The sequence below is a fragment of the Brachypodium distachyon genome, chromosome 1, assembly GCF_000005505.3.
Source record: "Brachypodium distachyon strain Bd21 chromosome 1, Brachypodium_distachyon_v3.0, whole genome shotgun sequence".
Lineage (NCBI taxonomy): Eukaryota > Viridiplantae > Streptophyta > Magnoliopsida > Poales > Poaceae > Brachypodium > Brachypodium distachyon.
In genome coordinates, this window is record NC_016131.3 from 53832701 (window position 1) to 53852880 (window position 20180).

Below are 20180 nucleotides of genomic sequence, written 5' to 3' on the forward strand. Positions count from 1 at the left end.
TCAGACGGACGCGTTTACAACCGAAGAGAGATTCTATCCTATCGGAAGATCTTCTTGTTAATATTCCCCCTCAATCTCAACGTGCCCGGCTAAGTTGAGATTGCGTATAAACTTCTTCAGCAACCCGATCGACAGTGGTTTTGTGAATCCATCGGCCAACTGACCTCCCGAAGGAATAAACCTTATTTCAAGTTCTTTCTGAGCTACTTTCTCTCGAACAAAATGAAAGTCAATCTCGATTTGTTTAGTTCTCGCATGGAACACTGGATTAGCTGACAAATATGTCGCTCCTAGATTGTCACACCAAGGACAGGAGACTCGATTCTGAGTCAACCCCAACTCCTTGAGTATTGATTGTACCCATATTATCTCGGCTGTCACATTTGCAACTGCTTTATATTCAGCTTCAGTACTTGACCTGGAGACGGTTGCTTGTTTTCTCGCACTCCATGATATCAAGTTTCCACCTAAAAATACAGCAAACCCTCCAGTCGATCTCCTATCATCGGCACAACCTGCCCAGTCTGCATCTGAAAAACCACTGAGTAATAGAGACTGTGATCTTTTGAACGTTAGTCCAAGACACACAGTGCCTTTAATGTATCTGAGAATCCGCTTAACAGCAGTCCAATGTTCAGTGGTAGGAGCATGAAGATATTGGCAAACTTTATTAACAGATAATGCAATATCTGGACGAGTGAGGGTCAAGTACTGTAATGCCCCAACAATGCTTCTATACCTTGTGGCATCATCACCATTTAGTGTCTCTCCCGAATGTGCTGATAGCTTTTCTGTAGGAGACAATGGTGTAGGGCTCGGTTTGGTCAGGTGCATACATGTTTTGCGCAAGAGATCAGTCGCATACTTTTCTTGGGTGAGAAGGAGTTCTCCTTGTTTCCCCCTAACTTCGATCCCCAAGAAGTAATGCAGCGCACCAAGATCCTTGAGTGCAAAATCTTGCCTAAGACCTTTGAGAACAGCTGCAACTGCATGCTCAGAGGAGCTAGTGATAATGATGTAATCAACGTAGATCAAGGCAAATATTGTGATGCCAGCTTTGTTGAAAATAAACAGAGATGTATCTGATTTAGAGGAATAAAAACCGAGACTAACAAGCTTGGTGCTTAACTGAGAGTACCACGCACGAGGAGCTTGCTTGAGTCCATAAAGGGCTTATCCAGCTTGCATACAGAGGCTGGGCAAGAGTTATTTTCATAACCTGGGGATTGCTTGAGATAGACCTCCTCTTCCAGAACACCATGGAGAAACTTATTCTATACATACAATTGCTGTAGGCACCAACCCCTAGAAACAGCAATAGCAAGCACAATTCATAGAAGCAGCTTTAACAACAGGACTAAACGTGTCCTCATAATCAATGCCATACCGTTGCTTGAAGCCTTTTTGCTACTAATCGAGCTTTATAGCGGTCAATGGAGCCATCTGGTTTTCGTTTGATGCGATAGACCCATTTGCAATCGATAACATTTTTACCTTGTGGAGAGGGAACAAGATGCCATGTCTTGTTGCGCAGAAGAGCACTGTATTCTTCATCCATGGCATGTTTCCATTTTGGATCTGCCAGGGCTGTCGCAAGGTCACGCAGTTCATCAATGGTGCACGCGAGACCATAGCGGATGATGCCGGGGAACAATTTCTTCAGCTGGACAATGCCATGCTGAGCGCGTGTACGGACGTGAGATGGAGCAGGTGGAGCCACAGCGTGCGATGTGGACGCTGTCGAGGTGGTGGGGGGGGCTAGGTTGCGTCCCGTCACTAGCCCCACCATGTGCGTCACTCGGATTGGCAGATGACTCCGTAGGGGCAGCAGAATCGGTTGGCGTCGGGGTGGGCGTCCGATCCGATGATGATGCAGGCACAGAAGGAGAGGACCGGGCAGGAGAATCATCCTCAGGGGAAGTGCCGGTACCTGAACTTGCTGCAGAATCATCCTGCACACTGTTTTCTGCACCGCATTCTTCAGAGAAGATATTAGCAGAATCAGGGTTAGAATTATGATCATTAGTATGTAAAAAAGTTATGGGAAGCGTATCTCCTCCCGTAGGAGGCCGCGTTGCTTTATATTGATTAGAGCCGAAACCCTGGCTTAGGGATTTACAAGGATTGTTACACGGTTAGGGTTACAACTTGGGGATCGCGTCAACCGTCTTTATCTCATACGGACGCGTTTACAACCGAAGAGAGATTCTATACTATCGGAACATCTTCTTGTTAACAAACATGACCGAAAGACCTTGGGACTCCTCGTTTGGCTGAACCAAAGCTCTCCTTGAAGCTTATTCCAAAGACAAGATGGTCATCTCTGCTGGATCGGTGGAGATAAGAAAAGGGGGCTCCGTGATTAACTCCGATCAATACTCTGTTTTTCACGCTCCGATCAGTACTTGTTTGAGGGTGACAGATTGGGAATCTGAGACCAGTCTGGTTTCTTTCCGTGATGGATTAACTCCGATCAATTGAGAATTCGGGACCGACCTGGTTTCGGAGTCCAGGCGCGCGGCGGCGACGACCAAAACGCCCGCGGAGCGCGGAGGCACGCGCGGGGACGAGGACTTCACATCGGAGTGACCAGGATTACCTCGCCCGATGTTTAGTCCCACACCGCCGGCGTAATCTTGGAGTGCCTAATTTAAATACCCGCACACCGGACCGATTACTCGCCGGGCCACGTCGCACTGGCCTGTAACCCAAGCGGGGGCATTAAGGTGGTGGGATACACCAGGCGTGGGGGTGCATCGTGGTGGCTGTGTTCCATCGGTGCAGCAAGTGCAGAGGGCGCCCCTTCGCCGGTGCTCACGCGCCGACTCGGTAGGCCCCTGTACGCACTCCTGATGCAGACGGGAGTCACGCGCCGCTGGCATGCCGAGCAGCAACGGCACACGTTGAGCGATGGGTGGAACCGGCTAGGTCCGTGCGTCCTCAGGATGGCAAATATCCGGCCCATGTATACCCGTCAATTCGTGGAGCAGGTACGGATATCATATTTGATCCATGGATACCCGGTATTTATTAAAATAAATAAATTACTGACATCTGGATCCATTACTCGATAGATGTATTTTCCGTTACTGTAATAAAGTACTCTCTCTGTCTTGAAATAAGTGACGTGAATTTGTATTATTATTTTGAATAGGAATATTTTATTTTTGGATTATTATTATTTTTGTTGGACACAAAGTAATGTATATGTCTAGTAATCCAATTAGCTTTCGCACATTTATGCATATGATTTTTTTCATGTAAACTCCACCACACCTTAAATTTTATCCTGGGTCACCACAAATTTGAGTCACTTATTGAACGGATGGAGTATACTGCATGGATATGGATAATCCATGGATACCCGGTGGACATGGATGTGGATATTGTTTTGCATCCACGGATATCTTCGTGGATGGATAGTTGGTCTGACGATGGATATGGATATGGATTTAGTTGACCCGTCCAGACCCGCCCCATTGCCATCCTGATATTGCGTCCCTTCGCCCGGTAAGACCACCAATTCTTTTTTTGCCATTCCATTTTTTAAGATTTTTTTTTCAAACCTTTCGATACAAATTTCATGCCATATAAAATACGTCTTAAAATAGTAATTTGTGGTCAAAATCATATCTTAGTAAAAACTAATATGATCTCTTTAAAAGAATGGAGGGAGTAGTTTGGACTGTTGTGAGAAGTATTACTAGATATGCTACCCAGCAATAGCTGCAGTGTGCAATTTTGTATGCTGATATGTTTGATAAATTTTACATGTCAACTTGCCATGGATGTATGTCTTATCAGAGGATCCAATCCGGTGAGCTGTTCAGGACATACCCCAGCTCGTAATTTAGGCCCGGGATGCAGCTTTGGACATCACTAGTTGAGTGGCTTTTTCCTGCCTAATTATTAGATACATAAAGGAAGAGAACATAGAATAGTGTTTACTAACTTGCCATCGGTCAGCTCAGAGAAGTTTGCCATGTGTTTCTGCATCATGCACTTTGCTGTGCTGCATCTCAGTTAGGCATGAATATCATCCTCCATACTGAATCATAATGAAGAGGAATGCATTTTTGCGTCTCTATTTACTTATTTTTGTAAAATCGTCAGATCGGGTATGCTAGGTGAGTGAATTATTTTTTGAGTAAATTTCACAAAATCACGGTTTTTGGGACAGTCGTGTCGCCGAATCACAGTTAACGAAAAACCGTCCACGGGACCACACTTTTTCATCAAGTTGTCTCGATCAACATGAAACTGGATATGTAGGCGATTTTACTTGAGTCCTGACAAGTGGGGCCCACCTATCGGACACCGCTCCGGTTCCGAAAACTTGCGGGAGCGAGAAAGAGGCCAGGGGTTTAATTGCGGGCTAACGGGTCGGGCCATGTTGAAAACAACGTGCGACCAACAAGCAGGCCCCACCTTAATAAATCAAGCAAAATCGCGAGACAACTTGATTCAAAAAGTGTGGTTCTTTTCCGTTAATAATAGTTCAGCGACACGACTAACGCAAAAGCTGTAACTTTGTGGAATTTACTCTTATTTTTTGGTTTCTCTCCGCAAAGTACTCTGCTTTTTTTTTCTCAAGACAAAGATTTAACATGGTGCATTCTGGTGCGCCGCATCTCAAATATTCGATTAGACCCCAAGGTCGCGCCGCGTGCCATGAATGATCGAGGTCAAGGATATGGATGATCTTCAAAATTGCACCTGGTGCTCTTGGTCGGCTGGTTGGGACTTGGGATGTGAACAGCGCGTGCAGCCCTGCCGAGGACATGAACTCCAGCAGCGAGCCGCCGGCTCCGATCCCCTGAAGATCGAGAAGCTTCCAGCGCGGCCGGATGATCCGATATGCAGGAAACAATCTGCAGCGAGCTCGAGTCGGATTCAAGTCAAGCAAGTACGAGCTGGACTCGACCACGACGCGGATCATCCGGATCAAAGTTTAGTCCCACACCGCCTGATTAGCCCTGCAGCACGCCATTCAAATACGCGCGCACGAAACAACTTCTCGCCGAGCCAGGCAGCGCTGGCTTGTCACCCGAGCGGGGGCATTAGGGTGGCGGGATATACCTGGCGTTGGGGTGCATTGTAGGGGCCCATGTTCCATCGGTGCAACAAGTGCAGAGGGCGCCCCTTCGCCGGTGCTCACGCGCCAGACTCGGTAGTCCCCTGGACGCACTCCATCGGCAGACGGGAGTCACGCGCTGCTGGCATGCCGAGCAGCAACGGCACCCGGTACCCGATGGGTGGAACCGGCCCGGTCCGTGCGCCCCTTCGCCAGGGAAGACCGCCAATTCTTTTGCCATTCCATTTCTTTTTCTATATTTTTTTAAATATAGAATTGTGTTATCCACCTGCAGTAGAAATTTCGATTATTTTGGTGGAACTTTGAAATTATGGGATTTATTTGAATTCAAAACTTGTTTAATTCAAACAGGGTATTAAATTAATTCTGGTTGACTATTTCGCAGAGGCTGATATTAAATATATGTGAGCTGATAAGAAAAATTCAGGTCAACAGGACAAAGTTAATACCCTGTTTGAATTAAACAACTTTTGAATTCAAATAAATCACAGAATTTCAAACTTGATCCAAGATAATTAAAAAAATTACTGTCGGTGGATAACAACATTCTAAACTTACCCTCAAAATTTCATACATATGGGAGTTTGGTTGGAGCTTCAAATAAATTCTACAAATATCAATACAAGTAAGTCTAAGAAGAAAACGAGAATCAATCGTGCGGGGGCCCGCCTGCCCTAAAGTGCCCATGCATAGGCCTTCCTCCAATTATGGGTGTAGGTTAGCGGTGGTAGGGTGGCTAGACACTTGTGTGGGTTCCACTGGAGAAGTAAGTTTTATTCTGTCCGCATCAAAATTATGGGTATCCCACCATGGTAAGAATGTGACACAAATTATTTATTCAATCGTCGTCGTAAGAATGACATGACACTTGTGTGGGTTCCACCGGGGAAGAAGCGACTCAAATGACATGGCGCTTCCACAGCAGAAGAAGGGAGTCAAACGAGACAACAGAGAGGTCGCACCTAACGGCAAACGGCTGGAACGGTGCCGTGTGGCTTAAAGGAAAAGATGCCGCACTGTTCGTGGTATGCTCGGCATATAGAATTTCATAGTGGCACAGCCTGAATTTCGCACTTTGGTAGTGTCAAGGACGTAATTATCCCAAAAAATAATAAGCTAGACGTTGGTAACCGACTAGAATTTGGATATATATCATCTTTTTTTGGATATCTTTTTAATTAATTAAGCTAGATGTTGTCAATCTACTAGAATTTGTATATATCCAACTTTTGGATGTCTATTTAATTTATCAAGCTAGATGTTGGGTTGGTCGTAATTTTTAATTTCGCCACGCACACTGACATATGTATGTTCCACTGCTTGCATCGCAGGAAGTGAAAGTGTATGTTATTAGATCAATGGATGGTGTGTTGTCAGAAATGATCAGAATGTAGGGCAAAACTATCTTTGGGGTTGTGAAGCAAATGGGAAAATGATAAAAACGACGGGAGCCTATGACACCATTAGTTGGTTATCTCTGAGGTTGTCAAGCCGAAGGTAGAAGCTTAATTAGATCAGGTGTTCGACCTGATGAACAGTGTCAACGTTTTGCCACCGTGTCTCCACCCTCATCGCCTACTTCCGAGACAAGATTTTATGATGGTGTTTCCGTAGGCCTCAAATAGGTGGTGTTGTACAATTATGAGAAGACGGTTCATGGCCTGTTTTTTTCCGTTAAATCATTCACATCAATTGTATTATTTGTGCTCGGCCCGCACTGTCACAATTAGTGACAGAACTTCGCATATTTTTACATATAGACAAAAAAAACACATCATTATATGATAAATGGTGAGTACACATCGATTCTTTCATATTTTTCATTCCTATTAAACGATAAATTGTTTTGTATCTCCATTGCAAGGCATAAACTTAGTTAACCTAGTATATACAAAGAAAAAAAATTAATCACATGACACCGTTATTTTACGGCATTTTGCCGAAACGGATTGTGCCTTACCCAATAGCATTACAGTTCCGCTGCGAGGCTAGAAGGGTGTGTTTGGTTTTTGTCTATACTTGCCCTACCAATTTTTGCTAAGGATTTGTTGTCCCGTGGTTTATCAAAATTGAAGAGATGTGCGTGAAATTGGCAAGATTTCTTTTGGCAACCAAAATTTAGGCTACCACCAAATAAAGACCAAACAAATATATGTTGCCAAAATTTTAATAGGGCAAAATCAGACATACCTAAAATAACCGTGGGTTTTCGGCCTTTGCCGTAATCGGCTAAACCTCTGGCGAAACCCTCGTCGCACACGCTCTCTGTTCCACGCTGCCTTAAAACTTCCAGGTTGCCGAGCCACTAGAAAATCTGCAGCAGCCGGAATTTGGCCCCTCCCCTTCCTTTTCCAGTCTTCTTCCCCCGGTTACCCCGTCGGCGGTGTCCATCGCACATCGCCGCGATGCCGATTCGGAGAATCAGCATCAAGGTCCGCGATCCTCTGCTCTTCTGGAGTTCTTAGTCCATTTCCTGCCTAATTGGCTAATTCTACACAAGAAGCATTGAGTAGCTCGGATTCTAATTCTAGGGTTTCTTGGTTTCCTCCAGGTGGCAAGGGACGAAGATTTGCGCTCGTATATTGGGAGAGATGGCCAGTATTTTGATCTCGTCGACTTCGACAAAGTTCGGGCTTTCAGTGTGCTGGTTGATTTGCCCATACGCCATCTCAAGGTATAGCCATGACGCGTTCTTTAACTCCAAAAGTCCTCGTTGCGAATTTTGGGCTACTAGTTTTGGTACTTTTAATGTTTTTTCTCTGAGAAAACGCAAAATTCTTGATCTGTGATTCATTGACTTGATGCTTCAAACTTGAAAGGAGGAGTGTTCATCCCTCTAGCAGGTCTTGCCTTGATGGGTGTGGTAGTTGTGCCAGACCAACATTGTACTTCTTGTGTAGACTGTTGCTGAAAGTTTTGACTTATTTACCCTTCTATATATTTTTTGGGTTTATTTATGATGGCAACTGGAGAAATCACGTCTGCAAATCTCAGTCAAGTTGGTGTTTGCACAGCTCCATTTGGCCGTTGCACATGACCTTCTAGATGGGATTCTGTAATTGTTTTTAGGCTATTAGTATACTAACCTAAATTGTCATGTGATACATGCAGAACATATTGATATTGTACATGGCTACATACTCTAATGGTACTACTTAGAATTTTAACTATAGTGCATCTATGATGTTCAATTACATAATGACTTTTGAAGTAGAAAGTATTGCAGGAATATGGGTCAACCTGCTGCTTTCTATTACTGACGGAAGAACTTCCATGATCCATCCATGCTTGGATGCTTTTGCAAAATTATTTCAAATGCTTATATTGTTCCTAAAAATATGATAACACATTAATATATATTTTTATATAAAGGAAGGGACTTGTCTACAGCATCCTTCAACCCAATTTGTGCCTTGTTGCCTGCCTTTTGTTTTAGCACACCCTCAGCAAAGCCTGTTCTTACCTATGAATGAGATGGCAACTTCCCATTACGAATATTTCGTCCCCGACATTCTTGTCTGTGATTTGCTGACCCCTAGTGAATCAAATATAGGAATAGCCACGAGTCGTAGAAGGCGTGCTCAATAGATTGATGCAGTTTCTTCTTTGTACGCTAATTTTTTTTGTGTGCGAATAAATTGAATGATTCAAGCCTATCATTCCCCAAACATCGCTTATAATGTGGGAACTGTAAACTGTAGTACAGGTCTACTGCTATAGTCTAAATACTAATTTCTCTTCTGCTGGTGGTACAAAAGCATTCGATTATTTCCAGGTTGCAAGGAGCCCTCACAGTTGGCATACTCATCAAACTCTACACCTTTGTGAACTACTCCTTGGCAACGTCAATTGTACATTGTATACCATGCTTCATATTCTTGTAGTTTCACATAGTTCTATTTGAATTTCTAACAAAAAACATGGTTCTATTTAGCTTCTTACTCGCAAGCGAAGCATCAATGCTCATAAACTTGCAACATCGGCTGTACTTAAAGGTTTTCTTTTTCAGAAAAAAAAGATCTTATATGCTCACTTGAGTTTGTAAAATATTGAAGCTGCCACCTTAGTTTGGTACAGTAAGTATTATTGAAACTACAAACACATGTCACTGCTGCTCCATGTCATTTTAAATAACCTTGTTTGATGATAAATCAGTTGTGAACTCAACTTGATTTGACGATAATGGCATTGGTGACCAGAAGACCAAGTCGTCCCACACCCAGGCCGTGTGCCAGGCATGGCATTGGTGATCAAAAGACTTAGTCTTCCCACACCAGGGCCATCTGTCAAGCTTGACCTCCCCATGACCGCCCTCGCTTTCATTCAGACCATGCTGCACAATCTAATATGGATTTTTCTTCTATTTTCTACCTGTATCAATTTAAAGTGGCATTAAACAGTAGTGAGTAGGGACATAATTTTTCTGGTTGCATGCAAACTCAGGTGCTAGATCCATCATTTCGCAAACCTAGTGGCATATAAGATATGCCCAAGTTATTATAATGCTTGTATTGATCTCCATTCTTTCAATGCTTCTTACTGTAGCCTTCACTGTGAAATCTATCTATTACATACTTCTGCCGATAGAATGATGTTCAATTTTTGAACTTCAAAAAAGAAAAACAACTCCTGATGATTCTCAGGACAGTTTGTTTTCCAGCAAATGTATATCTACATTCCTTTTGAGCTTAAATGGTATATTTCAATTTTGTTTTGACTGGAGATATATCTATATTTATTGTTTTAGCTTTAGCAAATCGTTTCTCATGGTTCATAATTATGTGATAATACTTATTGGTTAAATTGCTTCACAGGAGAATCTTAAGGAAGTATTTGGCACCGATGTTCAATTTCAACGCCTTTGGTTGTTTTGTGGACGGCAAAATGGGACATGCCGTCCCTTCCGGGCATTGTGTGAAGACAAGCAATCTGTATGTAGGCAATGCGATCGTCCTATGTACTGCTCTTTGCCATTTACTACCTCCGTTCCATAATTCTTGTCGAAATATTACATGTATCTAGACGTTTTTTAGAAATAGATACATCCAAATTTGGGCAAATTTGAGACAAAAATTATGGAACGGAGGGAGTAGATTACTTCCTGATGACTGTTTCTTGATACAATTATGCATTGTGATCTATACAGTTGACGTAAATGATATATCACTCCAAAACAAACATGATTTTTCATTATTGTTTCTATCCTCGTTTTATTGTAGAGGGGTTTCTGTATAATGCTGCAAAGTATTAGCTCCCAGTCATTCTGTACTTCCGATTCCATGACATATCTGCTGACTAGCAGATAAAGCATATCATTGTACTCATTTAGTTGTTTCTTCAAATCTTCTTGTGCTTACCTGCTTCCAGCAGCATCTTCTTGGTGTACCCATTTATCTTCTAGGTAATTGGGTACCCATTTAGGCATTTATATTTGTGTAAAATTGCCTGTCATATGGTTTAGTTGATGGATATGCATGCCTTTTTCTTTATGAACAGTGTTGCCTTTTGGTATTGGCTCCACCTGCAGAGATAACACACAGCAATTTAATAGTCCTTTTTCTGAAAGAAAGAAAAAAGACTGAACTGTAGACAATGACTCTTGTAGGTGGGAACATTGCTGTTGGAATCTTCTGATGACGTGAAGCTGTTTTTGGAGGTTGAACCTAAGCCTAAACTTCAATATCTCTTTGCTATTTCTACATTTTCTGTTGCGGACTTAAGAGGGCCTTTTTGTCCCATCGAATGTCTTTTTCTATGTTTATTAAATTTCTCTCAGCATTGGCTCCTTTTAGGTGCTTAATCCTTCCACCCCACGGAATCTATCCAGGGAAGATCTACTGGTGTTTTTAAAGCTTTATGACCCAGAAAAAACCCAGCTACGGTTAGTTTGTTTCTAACTCTCCTTTTTTTTTCAGCAATCTAGAACTCTCATTTATTCTTTGTTTTTCTGTATGAAACACCTAGATATATTGGAATGCTGTTTGTCAAAGCTTCATCGAGGCCTTCAGAGATTCTCCCAAAATTAAGAAATCTGGCTGGTTTTCGTGCTGATGAGGAAATAATGTTGTATGAGGTAAGGTTTTGCACCAAGCCATTCTCCCCCCTTGCCATTCTATTTACCAGATTAGCGCCATGCTTGACCTCTTGCCATTCCACATCCTCAAACCTCCAGTACCCAACCCCATCCTGCTGCTCCCGCAGTCCCGGTCCTGCCATCCGTCAGTCCCATCGAGGAGGAAGCGGTGGCACTCTGCTTTGTCGCCACCACGGACTGCTTCTCTTGTTCTTTTTTCTCGAAAACACCGAGCGGCGTGTCATTTCCATTAAGAAGAAGGCGCAAGAAGTGCAAGTACAAGAGGGCAAACAAGAAAACAAAACCAAAATAGAAAAAAGGGGAAAAACCCAAAAAGAAAGAGAAAACCCGAAGGCAACTAAACAACGGCTTCTCTTGGATGGGTGTCGGCTCCCACGCCCCGCCTTCTGCATTGGGAGGAAGGAGAGGACGTGCTGTAGGAGCGTGTCCGGGAGGGCGTCGGTGATGTCTCCGTCGCTGTCCAGGGCCGTCTCTTGCCTTCTTGTAGTTGTGTAATTTTGTTGACATACACCGGCTGTCAAAGCTGTGCAGGACAACAACTGAACAAGACATGATCAGGCGATGCAAACTTCGTTTTTATTTCTTTTTTTTTTCAAAGGAAAAGTGGTCATTGACGTACAGGGATCTATTTGTTATAGCAAAGAAAAAGCATTCTTACAAACTAATCCCTGTGGGGGTTATAATAGATCACAAACTTAGGAGATATATTATCAAAGAGCTACCAACTTTGGCATATATGATCAAGGTCGCCATTCCCGTAATCTCAAATGTGTTGTTTTGTACATTATACGTACTTGTTTCTCACTTTAACATGCACATGCAGGAAATCCAATTCAAACCACCTTTGCAATGTGAAGCTATAGACATTTATAATACCTTTTCAGGCGGCCAGGTATGTTTGGGTAGACATGCCTCTGTTTTCCACTCACTCCTAAAGACCTAATTTCTTCACGTTCTCTGCAGATTGAACATGGGGACATCATTTGCTACCAGAAAAGCCCAAGCTACTCATTGAGCCAGCATGCATACCCTTCTGTTCTAACATTCTTCGAGCATGTTCATTGTGTCAAGGTACTTGTCTTGTGAGAGCAGTGAAATAGCTCGAACACACTCACATGATTAACACTAAATTAAAAATAAATACGGAAAAGCTAAAACATTTACATATGTAAAGGTTCGAGTCATTAATATGCTTGTATGTTTCATAAAAAATATATCTTTGCACCCTCAGAGAAAAGAAATTGAGTGCTAAAAAAAAGAAGTTTTTAAGCACTAAAACTTGTGTTTTTACACAGGCTAGAGAAATGATCTTTTTTCATGAAAATTTGCTAGCACATCTGTGACTCAGAATTTAATTTCTCTACTTTTTGTCAAATTTTTCCAACATTTAGAAAATATATTTTGCACTCGATTGCATGTTTTACTTAGTGCACCCTTGAATTACCCATTGTCTTGTGTTCTTGTACTTTTAAGTCTTATTCAGGCCCGTTGCTGTTGGCTTTTAGATCTTGAATTACCCTTTGCACCTTTGGATTTTTAAGCACTAAAACTGTGTTTTTACATACTTGTATGTTCAGTTGGCTTTTAGATCTTGTTATTGTGTCTATCAGCTCCTCTGATGTACGGCTGCTGCCATGGGGGTGGCTGACGGGTGGCACCGGCCCCACGTGTAAGCCACAGCACCGTACGTCAGGGGATCCTCCTCCTATTTCAGCATATCATCATTCCAAATAGTATATTCCGTAACCAGTTTAGTGGTTGGAAAAACATATATACTCCTATGAGTCTATGATCATGTACCCTTACTGAACTGAGCTAAAATTTGTGAAATATTATAAATCAATTAGGCAACAAAAAAAATAGATGTCCTTTTCATGAGCTAATTCTCTCTCCTTTTTCTCAAACAAGCTAATTCTTTCTCCTATCCATTTGTTGATTTAATAAGATATCACTATTTATCACTTTAAATTTTGGACAAGACATACATTACACATACGAGATATACAGTACACATACAAGATATCCTACAATGAAATTTTTTGTACAACTTTGTCTTCACAGTACATAAACATATCATACTGTGAGTACACAGATACTGTGCACTATTTATGGTACACAGTACATGAGTATAATATGCATTCAAATATATTTTTTATGGAAAATATGCATTCAAATTGTGCTGGAGGTTTTGTACATACGGTAGGGCGAAGAATGCGGCAACAAGGCCACCAGTGAGATCAGTGATGCATGATTGTGAGGTGCAGTACAACGCGGGGGGGTGGGGGGTGGGGGGTGGGGGGGAGCATGAGGACACAGTGGAGGAGAACCATGCCACTGACAAAGTGGAATTTTATGGAGGAGAACCATGACACAGAGGATGATGGTGGATATGGCGTCAGCATCACAGGATTGCCATTGTGAATCTTGGAGCCGGACGGATGACAGTGATTGTAGAACTAGATGCTCATATGAGTATGTTATATCGAATGGTTCATGTCCGGTTGGTACTGCAAATTTCTCTAATGTGTCAAGTGCTAAATGTCTTATACTTCCTCAGTCCAACAAAGGATGTCTCAACTTTGACTAAATTTGAATGCATCTATACACCAAGTCATGTTTAGATACATCCAAATTTTGACAAATTTGAGACATCTTTTGTTGGACGGAGGGAGTAAAAAAAACAGTCTATATTACCCCTTGAACTTTGATGTGCGTGACCTAATCCACCAGACTATATAACTGGACATTTCTACTGCTTAACCTCTATCTAGACCAATCACTGAGTTGGTTTTGGCATACCGCCTAGACCTCTATTACAAGAGCAAATTCCTGAGGTGTTTTTGGTACCATGCCTGATAACATGGCTGATGCTGTGGCAATACTTGCAAAGAAAACACATAAAAATTGCCCTACCTACTGGTTTTTTAAGTTTGTTTTCTTGGATTTCTTGAATACCTTTTGATGCTAAATGTTTTTTTCCTGTTTGTTGTTTTTAGTTTTCCGCAAGTTTTTTCTCCTAAGAAATTGACTAAGGTACATACTAGACACTATGAAGTATTTCCCTTTATTTGGGCCATGTTTATTTATAGTCCTTGTACCTTTAGTTCGTACCACTTACAAGATGTTGTTTACATGATTATACACAGGATGCACATAAGAAGATACACGCTCTAGAACAGAAGATTGTTGTGTCAAAATGCCAGTGTGACCTTCAAATAGAAAAGGCAAAAATGGGTATATTCTCTTTACTACTTTTTCATTTTTTCCTCAAACACGCCGCTCATTTCATTGAGAAGAAAGCGCAAGTACAAACCAGGCAACAACAAAGAGCCAAAAGGCTCAAAGAAAGCCAAATAAAAGAAAGAAAGAAAGAAAGAAAAGAAAAGAGCCTTTGGCAACTATACAAGGATAGAACTAGGCCAACGTCGGGGGATGCGCATGAACTAAATTATAAACTGCCTGGTAGCAACAATATATAATCTACACTGCTAAGTTATTTAGTAGCACAGCACTATATAACTGATAACCTACACTGATATAATGCAGAATGTAACCAGTTGAAACATGAACAAGACAACGTAGTGTGACAAGTGGAAGAATTACAGGATCAAAATGCTCAGATTATTCTGGAGTTCTCCTTCGTGAATCTACAACAAGCAACAGAGGATTTCAAGGATGTGTGCAAGGTTGGAGACACTGAATACGGACGTGTATACAAAGGCACTATACACAATACCACAGTAGCAATCAAGATGTGCAGATCCAAGAGCCTATTTCAACAAGAGGTAGCCTGCACCTAGTGTGATAGTGGTACTTAGCTGATTTTGTCACTAACGCAAGTTTACCACAGGTTTATGTTGTTCGTCAAGGGAGACATCCAAACATTGTCACCTTAATTGGAATATGCGCTGAGGCTTCAGCTCTCGTGTATGAGTGGTTACCGATGGGAAACCTTGAAGACCACATTGTTTGTTCTACTGACTCTCCACCTCTCTCATGGCGCATCCGTACTCAGATCATTGGTGAGGTTTGTTGTGCACTGCTTTTCCTTCATTCACATAAGCCCAGTGCTTTAGTCCATGGCGATCTCCGGCCTTGCAACATCCTCATCGATGCCAACTACAGAAGCAAGCTCTGCAACTTTGGAACGTCTACCCTATTTCTCCAACCTGGCACCTGTCCACCAAACCTAGCAACAAGGCTTCCATACATGGATCCGGAGTTCCTCACCACTGGGGAGCTCACACCCCTTTCTGATGTCTACTCACTGGGTGTTATTATTCTGCGTCTCTTGACTGGAATGCCCCCCATAGCTATTGCAAAGAAAGTTTCGGAAGCATTGGAGAGTGATAGCCTGCACTTGCTCATTGATAAATTTGCTGGGGACTGGCCTTACATACAAGCCAAGCAGTTGGCACTCCTTGGTCTTAGCTGTGTGGAAATGAGGAGGGACAAACGGCCTGATCTCTTAACCAAAGTTTGGACAGTTATTGAGCCACTGACAGAGAAGCTCCCTATAGCCTCATGGCGGTATATCCAATCAGCTTCTAGAGGAAGTTACCCTCCTGCTCACTTCATTTGTCCAATACTCAAGGTAAATAACTCTGCAAGCATTTTCTAAGAGTAAAATACACCATTAGTTCATGAACTCGGCAAAAAAGAACATTTTAGTCCACGAACTCGAAAAACACACACTTAAACCCCTAAACTGGGACTGCTGTGTCACTTTAGTCCAAAAAAACGGTTCGGTGAGGCTTAATCCCACCACGTCGGCTTCGGCGACCCCCTTCACCGGCGTTCTCTCATCAAAATTGAGCATTGTGGTCTTGATAGCAACCTTAGGGGAGGCGGCGGCTGCAACGGCGTGGTTCTCAGGGCCCCAGGATCCCTGTCTGAGGACGGCCATCTTGCCCCTCGCGAGCGGCTCGGGCATGGTGATTTTGCAAAAAAAAAATCCTGAGAAAATCGAGTAGCAGCCTGCAGTCCTGGCGAAGCTGACGTGGTGGCCACGTGGCGTATTTAAGTCTCGACGAACCGTTTTTGAACTAAAGTGACACGGTAACTCTAGTTAAGGGGTTTAAGTGTGCGTTTTCCGAATTCGTGGACTAAAGTGTTCATTTTTGCCGAGTTCATGGACTAATGGTGTATTTTACTCATTTTCTAATACCTTGGAATCTGGAGGCTCGTCATTCAATAGAAAAATAGTTCATGTTAGGCGACTATTTGAAGGTTAACGGTGGCTAGATAGAATCTTAGAAGCTATGGAAATATGAGTTAATTTCCTTCTATTTTTTTGAATTTTTCCAGTGTGCTGAATTCATATAATGCATTTATAGAAGTTTCCTCTCTAGATTCTTATTGACTGGTGCCTCCTATATTTCAGGAGATCATGAATGATCCTCTAATGGCATCCGATGGATTCACCTATGAAGCTGAAGCTATAAGGCGCTGGCTTGATGACGGGAATTTGAGGTCTCCAATGACAAACTTGGCCCTTCCGAATTGCAATCTCATCCCTAATCGTGCCCTCCGTTCCTCCATTCAGGAGCACCTTCAGCAACAAAGGCAGTCAGATTCCTGACCCTCGATTCTCCAAAGTTCTTGCTATAGAGTTTGCTCCGTATCTTGTATGTGAACATTTTAGCTCTAGTTAATCTTGTTAGGGGGCTTGGCATTATATATAGTAGTATGACAGAAGAAAGTTATCGAAGGGGTTATTGTCACACAGATGGTATTATCACATGATTTTTGTAACAAATATTGGTATATTTAAAGGTGTTTTCATAAATTGTGTGGGTTCATCTGAACCCACATCAACCAAGGTGGATCCGCCACTTCCGTTGTTCCATGTCGTGCACTATGTTCAGAGGCCTGGACGCACTCCTGAGATGCACAGGAGTCACGCGCTGCTGCCTGCTGGCATGCCGAGCGGCAACAGCACCCGGTGGAACCGGCTCGGTCCATGCGCTCCTTTGCCTGGCAAGACCACCAATTGTCTTGCCGTTCCATCCTTTGTGTTTTTTCCCAAACCTTTCGATCCTACATGAAAGTGTCGAAGTACACCACAAGATTTCACCTTTTTAGGATGTGTTTATGCTTATTGGGAAATTGATACGGGATCTGATATTTCAACCGTAATATATAATCTACTCACTCCGTTTCATAATTCTTGTCGAAATATTACATGTATCTAGATGTTTTTTAAGAATAGATACATCCATATTTGGACAAATTTGAGACAAGAATTATGAAACGAAGGAAGTAGAGTAGTACGATGCTGCTAGTATTAGCGTAGCCGTGGGAGTAAGAATTGTGGCATCTCCGGTGCTCCGAGATGGCACGAGTTAGTTTTCTTGCCATGTCACAACTTATTGGGTGTGCCTAATCTATGGTCATCTGCCACCATTTTCCTTCAGTCACATTCTGACAGGAGACAAGCCTAAATATGTCTGGCTCTTTTCATTTGTCTTGATACGTCTAGAAATGTATGTAAAGAAATCTAAATATTGAGTTCAAAGATCTAGTTTTAAGATTTTCAAATTGTAAGAAGTTTCAACTTTTTTTAAGAACTTTCAGTTATTTGAAGATGATTTCAATAATTTTGGAGATCTTTCAATTTAATTGCACAAATTTTCAAATATCTTAAGATGAACATCCAAAAACTCTAAAAGTCTCTCAATTTATTGAAGAACTTTAAATATTTGAAGATGAACTTTCAGTAATTTTGGAAAACTTTCAGTTATTGGGGGATGGACTTTCAACAATGTGGGACAACTTTAAGAAATTTGATTTCAAACTAAGTTTTGGAGATCTTTCAACTGATTACGGAGAGAGTTTACATCAGATGGCCATATTGACCGAGTGGATCAAGAAATAGACACACTCGTTTTGTTTGTTTTTTCACATTTAAAAAAAACTATTTTCCTAACGTGCATTTGCTGTATCATACCAGCAGTTTGGCGACCAGAATTACCATTGATCTGAAAAAGACTAGACCGACAAAAAAGGCGCCTGGTTAGGCACCACCATTGCATCCTCAGATCTCCAGGATGCCAATTTTGGGAAGCAGAAAAGAGTTTTTTCCTGTTTCCCTGTACAGAATCATGAGAGAGATGCTATGACCTCAGTTCAATGGGAACATGCGAAATTCTTCATTCAGTTTCATGACTAATTATTTTGGTACAATTGCTCTATAACAGAATGCATTCTTTGGTCCGTAATATAACTCTAATAATCTGAAACTGCGTCGACCATTGTGTTTTTATCTCGATTATGTGAGAATTTATAAGCCTCTTTGTTAGGGTTGTCGCAAGAATTATGTGCCATCAAAACAAAGGTGTCTTGTATATTATCGTCAGTTATTTGTATTATGCATATTTGAAATGCATGCCAGATTATCAGGGATGCTTTTCAACTCCTGCCAGTCAATCCTGACGTGCTTGGTGCTACTCTTCATGCTTATCAGGGAACTTTAAGGGCCTTACTGCACAAAGTTGCTCTCCATTGCCAAATCATTAAGACTAGTGGACTTTATTAACTGTAACCAGGTCATTTTCAGCCATTTCTGTAGTCAGACGTTATCACATTTATATGTGTAATAAACTCAAATTTGTTGATCTCAGATTAAATGGGGGTTGTAGAACATAATGTACAACCATATTTATAGAATCCCTTATAGTAATTGTAATACAATATGTTGGGCAGGTGGGGTGAGAAATTGAGCATTGCTAACACTCTTGAGGTGCTAAAGTGCTCCTGATCTTGTTTTGAGAGAGATAAAAGTGATCCTAATCTCGAAGAAACACGTCGAAATACCATGAAATGTCTTCAAAGGAATTAGTTAGTTAGTGTATGATAAAATCAAGCATCCTGGAAATATTCAAGCGGCAAAGAAAAGTCAAGTATATTTTTCCCTTTTCCCACAAAACTGCATGCAGATGTGTCTTTATGCACGCTCAGACACTGTATTTGATCATACTGTGTCACCAATTATTCACCACTGCATTCTCAGATGCACGCCCCATGGACAATGATAGCAAGCCTACAAATCTCAAAGAATGGCCAAAACGGAATATTTTGGTACAAAAAATGGAATGGGCCAGCATGATCATATTTGTGAATCTAGTAAAATGGGCTATTTCGAAGAAGACGTGAATGAATTTGGAAGGTCTATTTATTGCTCTGCGAACAAATGATAAAGGACACAAGGACCTTCTCTTTGCCCCTTGATCCAACACTGTATATAGCATTTCTTTTTGGGGGGTGTCAAAGGATAAATAAAATTAGTATATCCCTCTGTCCATAATGGAGCTACCAACTTATTAGCTTGGACTGGTGTGAGAAAGGCATTAATAGATATGCCACCCAGCAATAGCTGGCAATGTGCAATTTTTGCATGCTGATAAATTTTACACATCAACTTGCCATGGATGCAGTATGGATGTACGTCCTTATCAGAGGTTCCAATCTAGTGAGCTGTTCAGGACATGCCTCAGCTCCTAATTTAGACCTGTGATGCAGCTTTGGACATCACTTCTATTGCAGTGGCTTTTTCCTGCCTAATTATTGGATGCATAAAGGTAGAGAACATAGAAAAGTGGTCACCAACTTGCCATATTTCGGATGTCAGCTCAGAAAAGTTTGCCATGTGTTTCTGCATGATGCACCTTGCTCTGCTGCATCTCAGTTAGGCATGAATATATCGTCCTCCATTCTGAATCATAAAATATGGATGAAGAGGAATGCCACTTTTGAAGAAGAAAGTCTCCCTTTACTTATTTTTGCAAAATCTTCAGAGCAGGTAGGCTAGGTAAGCAAAGGAATGGACTCCAGTCGTCTGCTTAGCAAAAGTATTACCCATCTTTTTCTTGGCAATATGTATAAGAAGATTACATGCAGCTCAACCAGCTGATCACAATTCAATTTCTTGCCTACCAAGGCTTGGTTTGCGGTTGATGAACTCTGTTGCTTTGAACTTATTTCATAATTTAC

At 41.8% G+C, this 20180-nt stretch overlaps 1 protein-coding gene across 1 annotated transcript; it reads left to right on the top strand.

The window, feature by feature from the left end:
• The first annotated feature begins 7336 nt into the window (after positions 1-7336).
• Positions 7337-16977, top strand: LOC100828456 (U-box domain-containing protein 57). The gene is given in 12 exon segments (XM_010231723.3): positions 7337-7527; positions 7647-7769; positions 9910-10026; positions 10701-10751; positions 10888-10976; positions 11060-11168; positions 12013-12081; positions 12153-12260; positions 14336-14423; positions 14736-14974; positions 15040-15783; positions 16573-16977. Coding segments are annotated over 12 exon segments (1962 nt in total). The 5' UTR covers positions 7337-7500; the 3' UTR covers positions 16771-16977.
• Positions 16978-20180: the final 3203 nt, after the last annotated feature.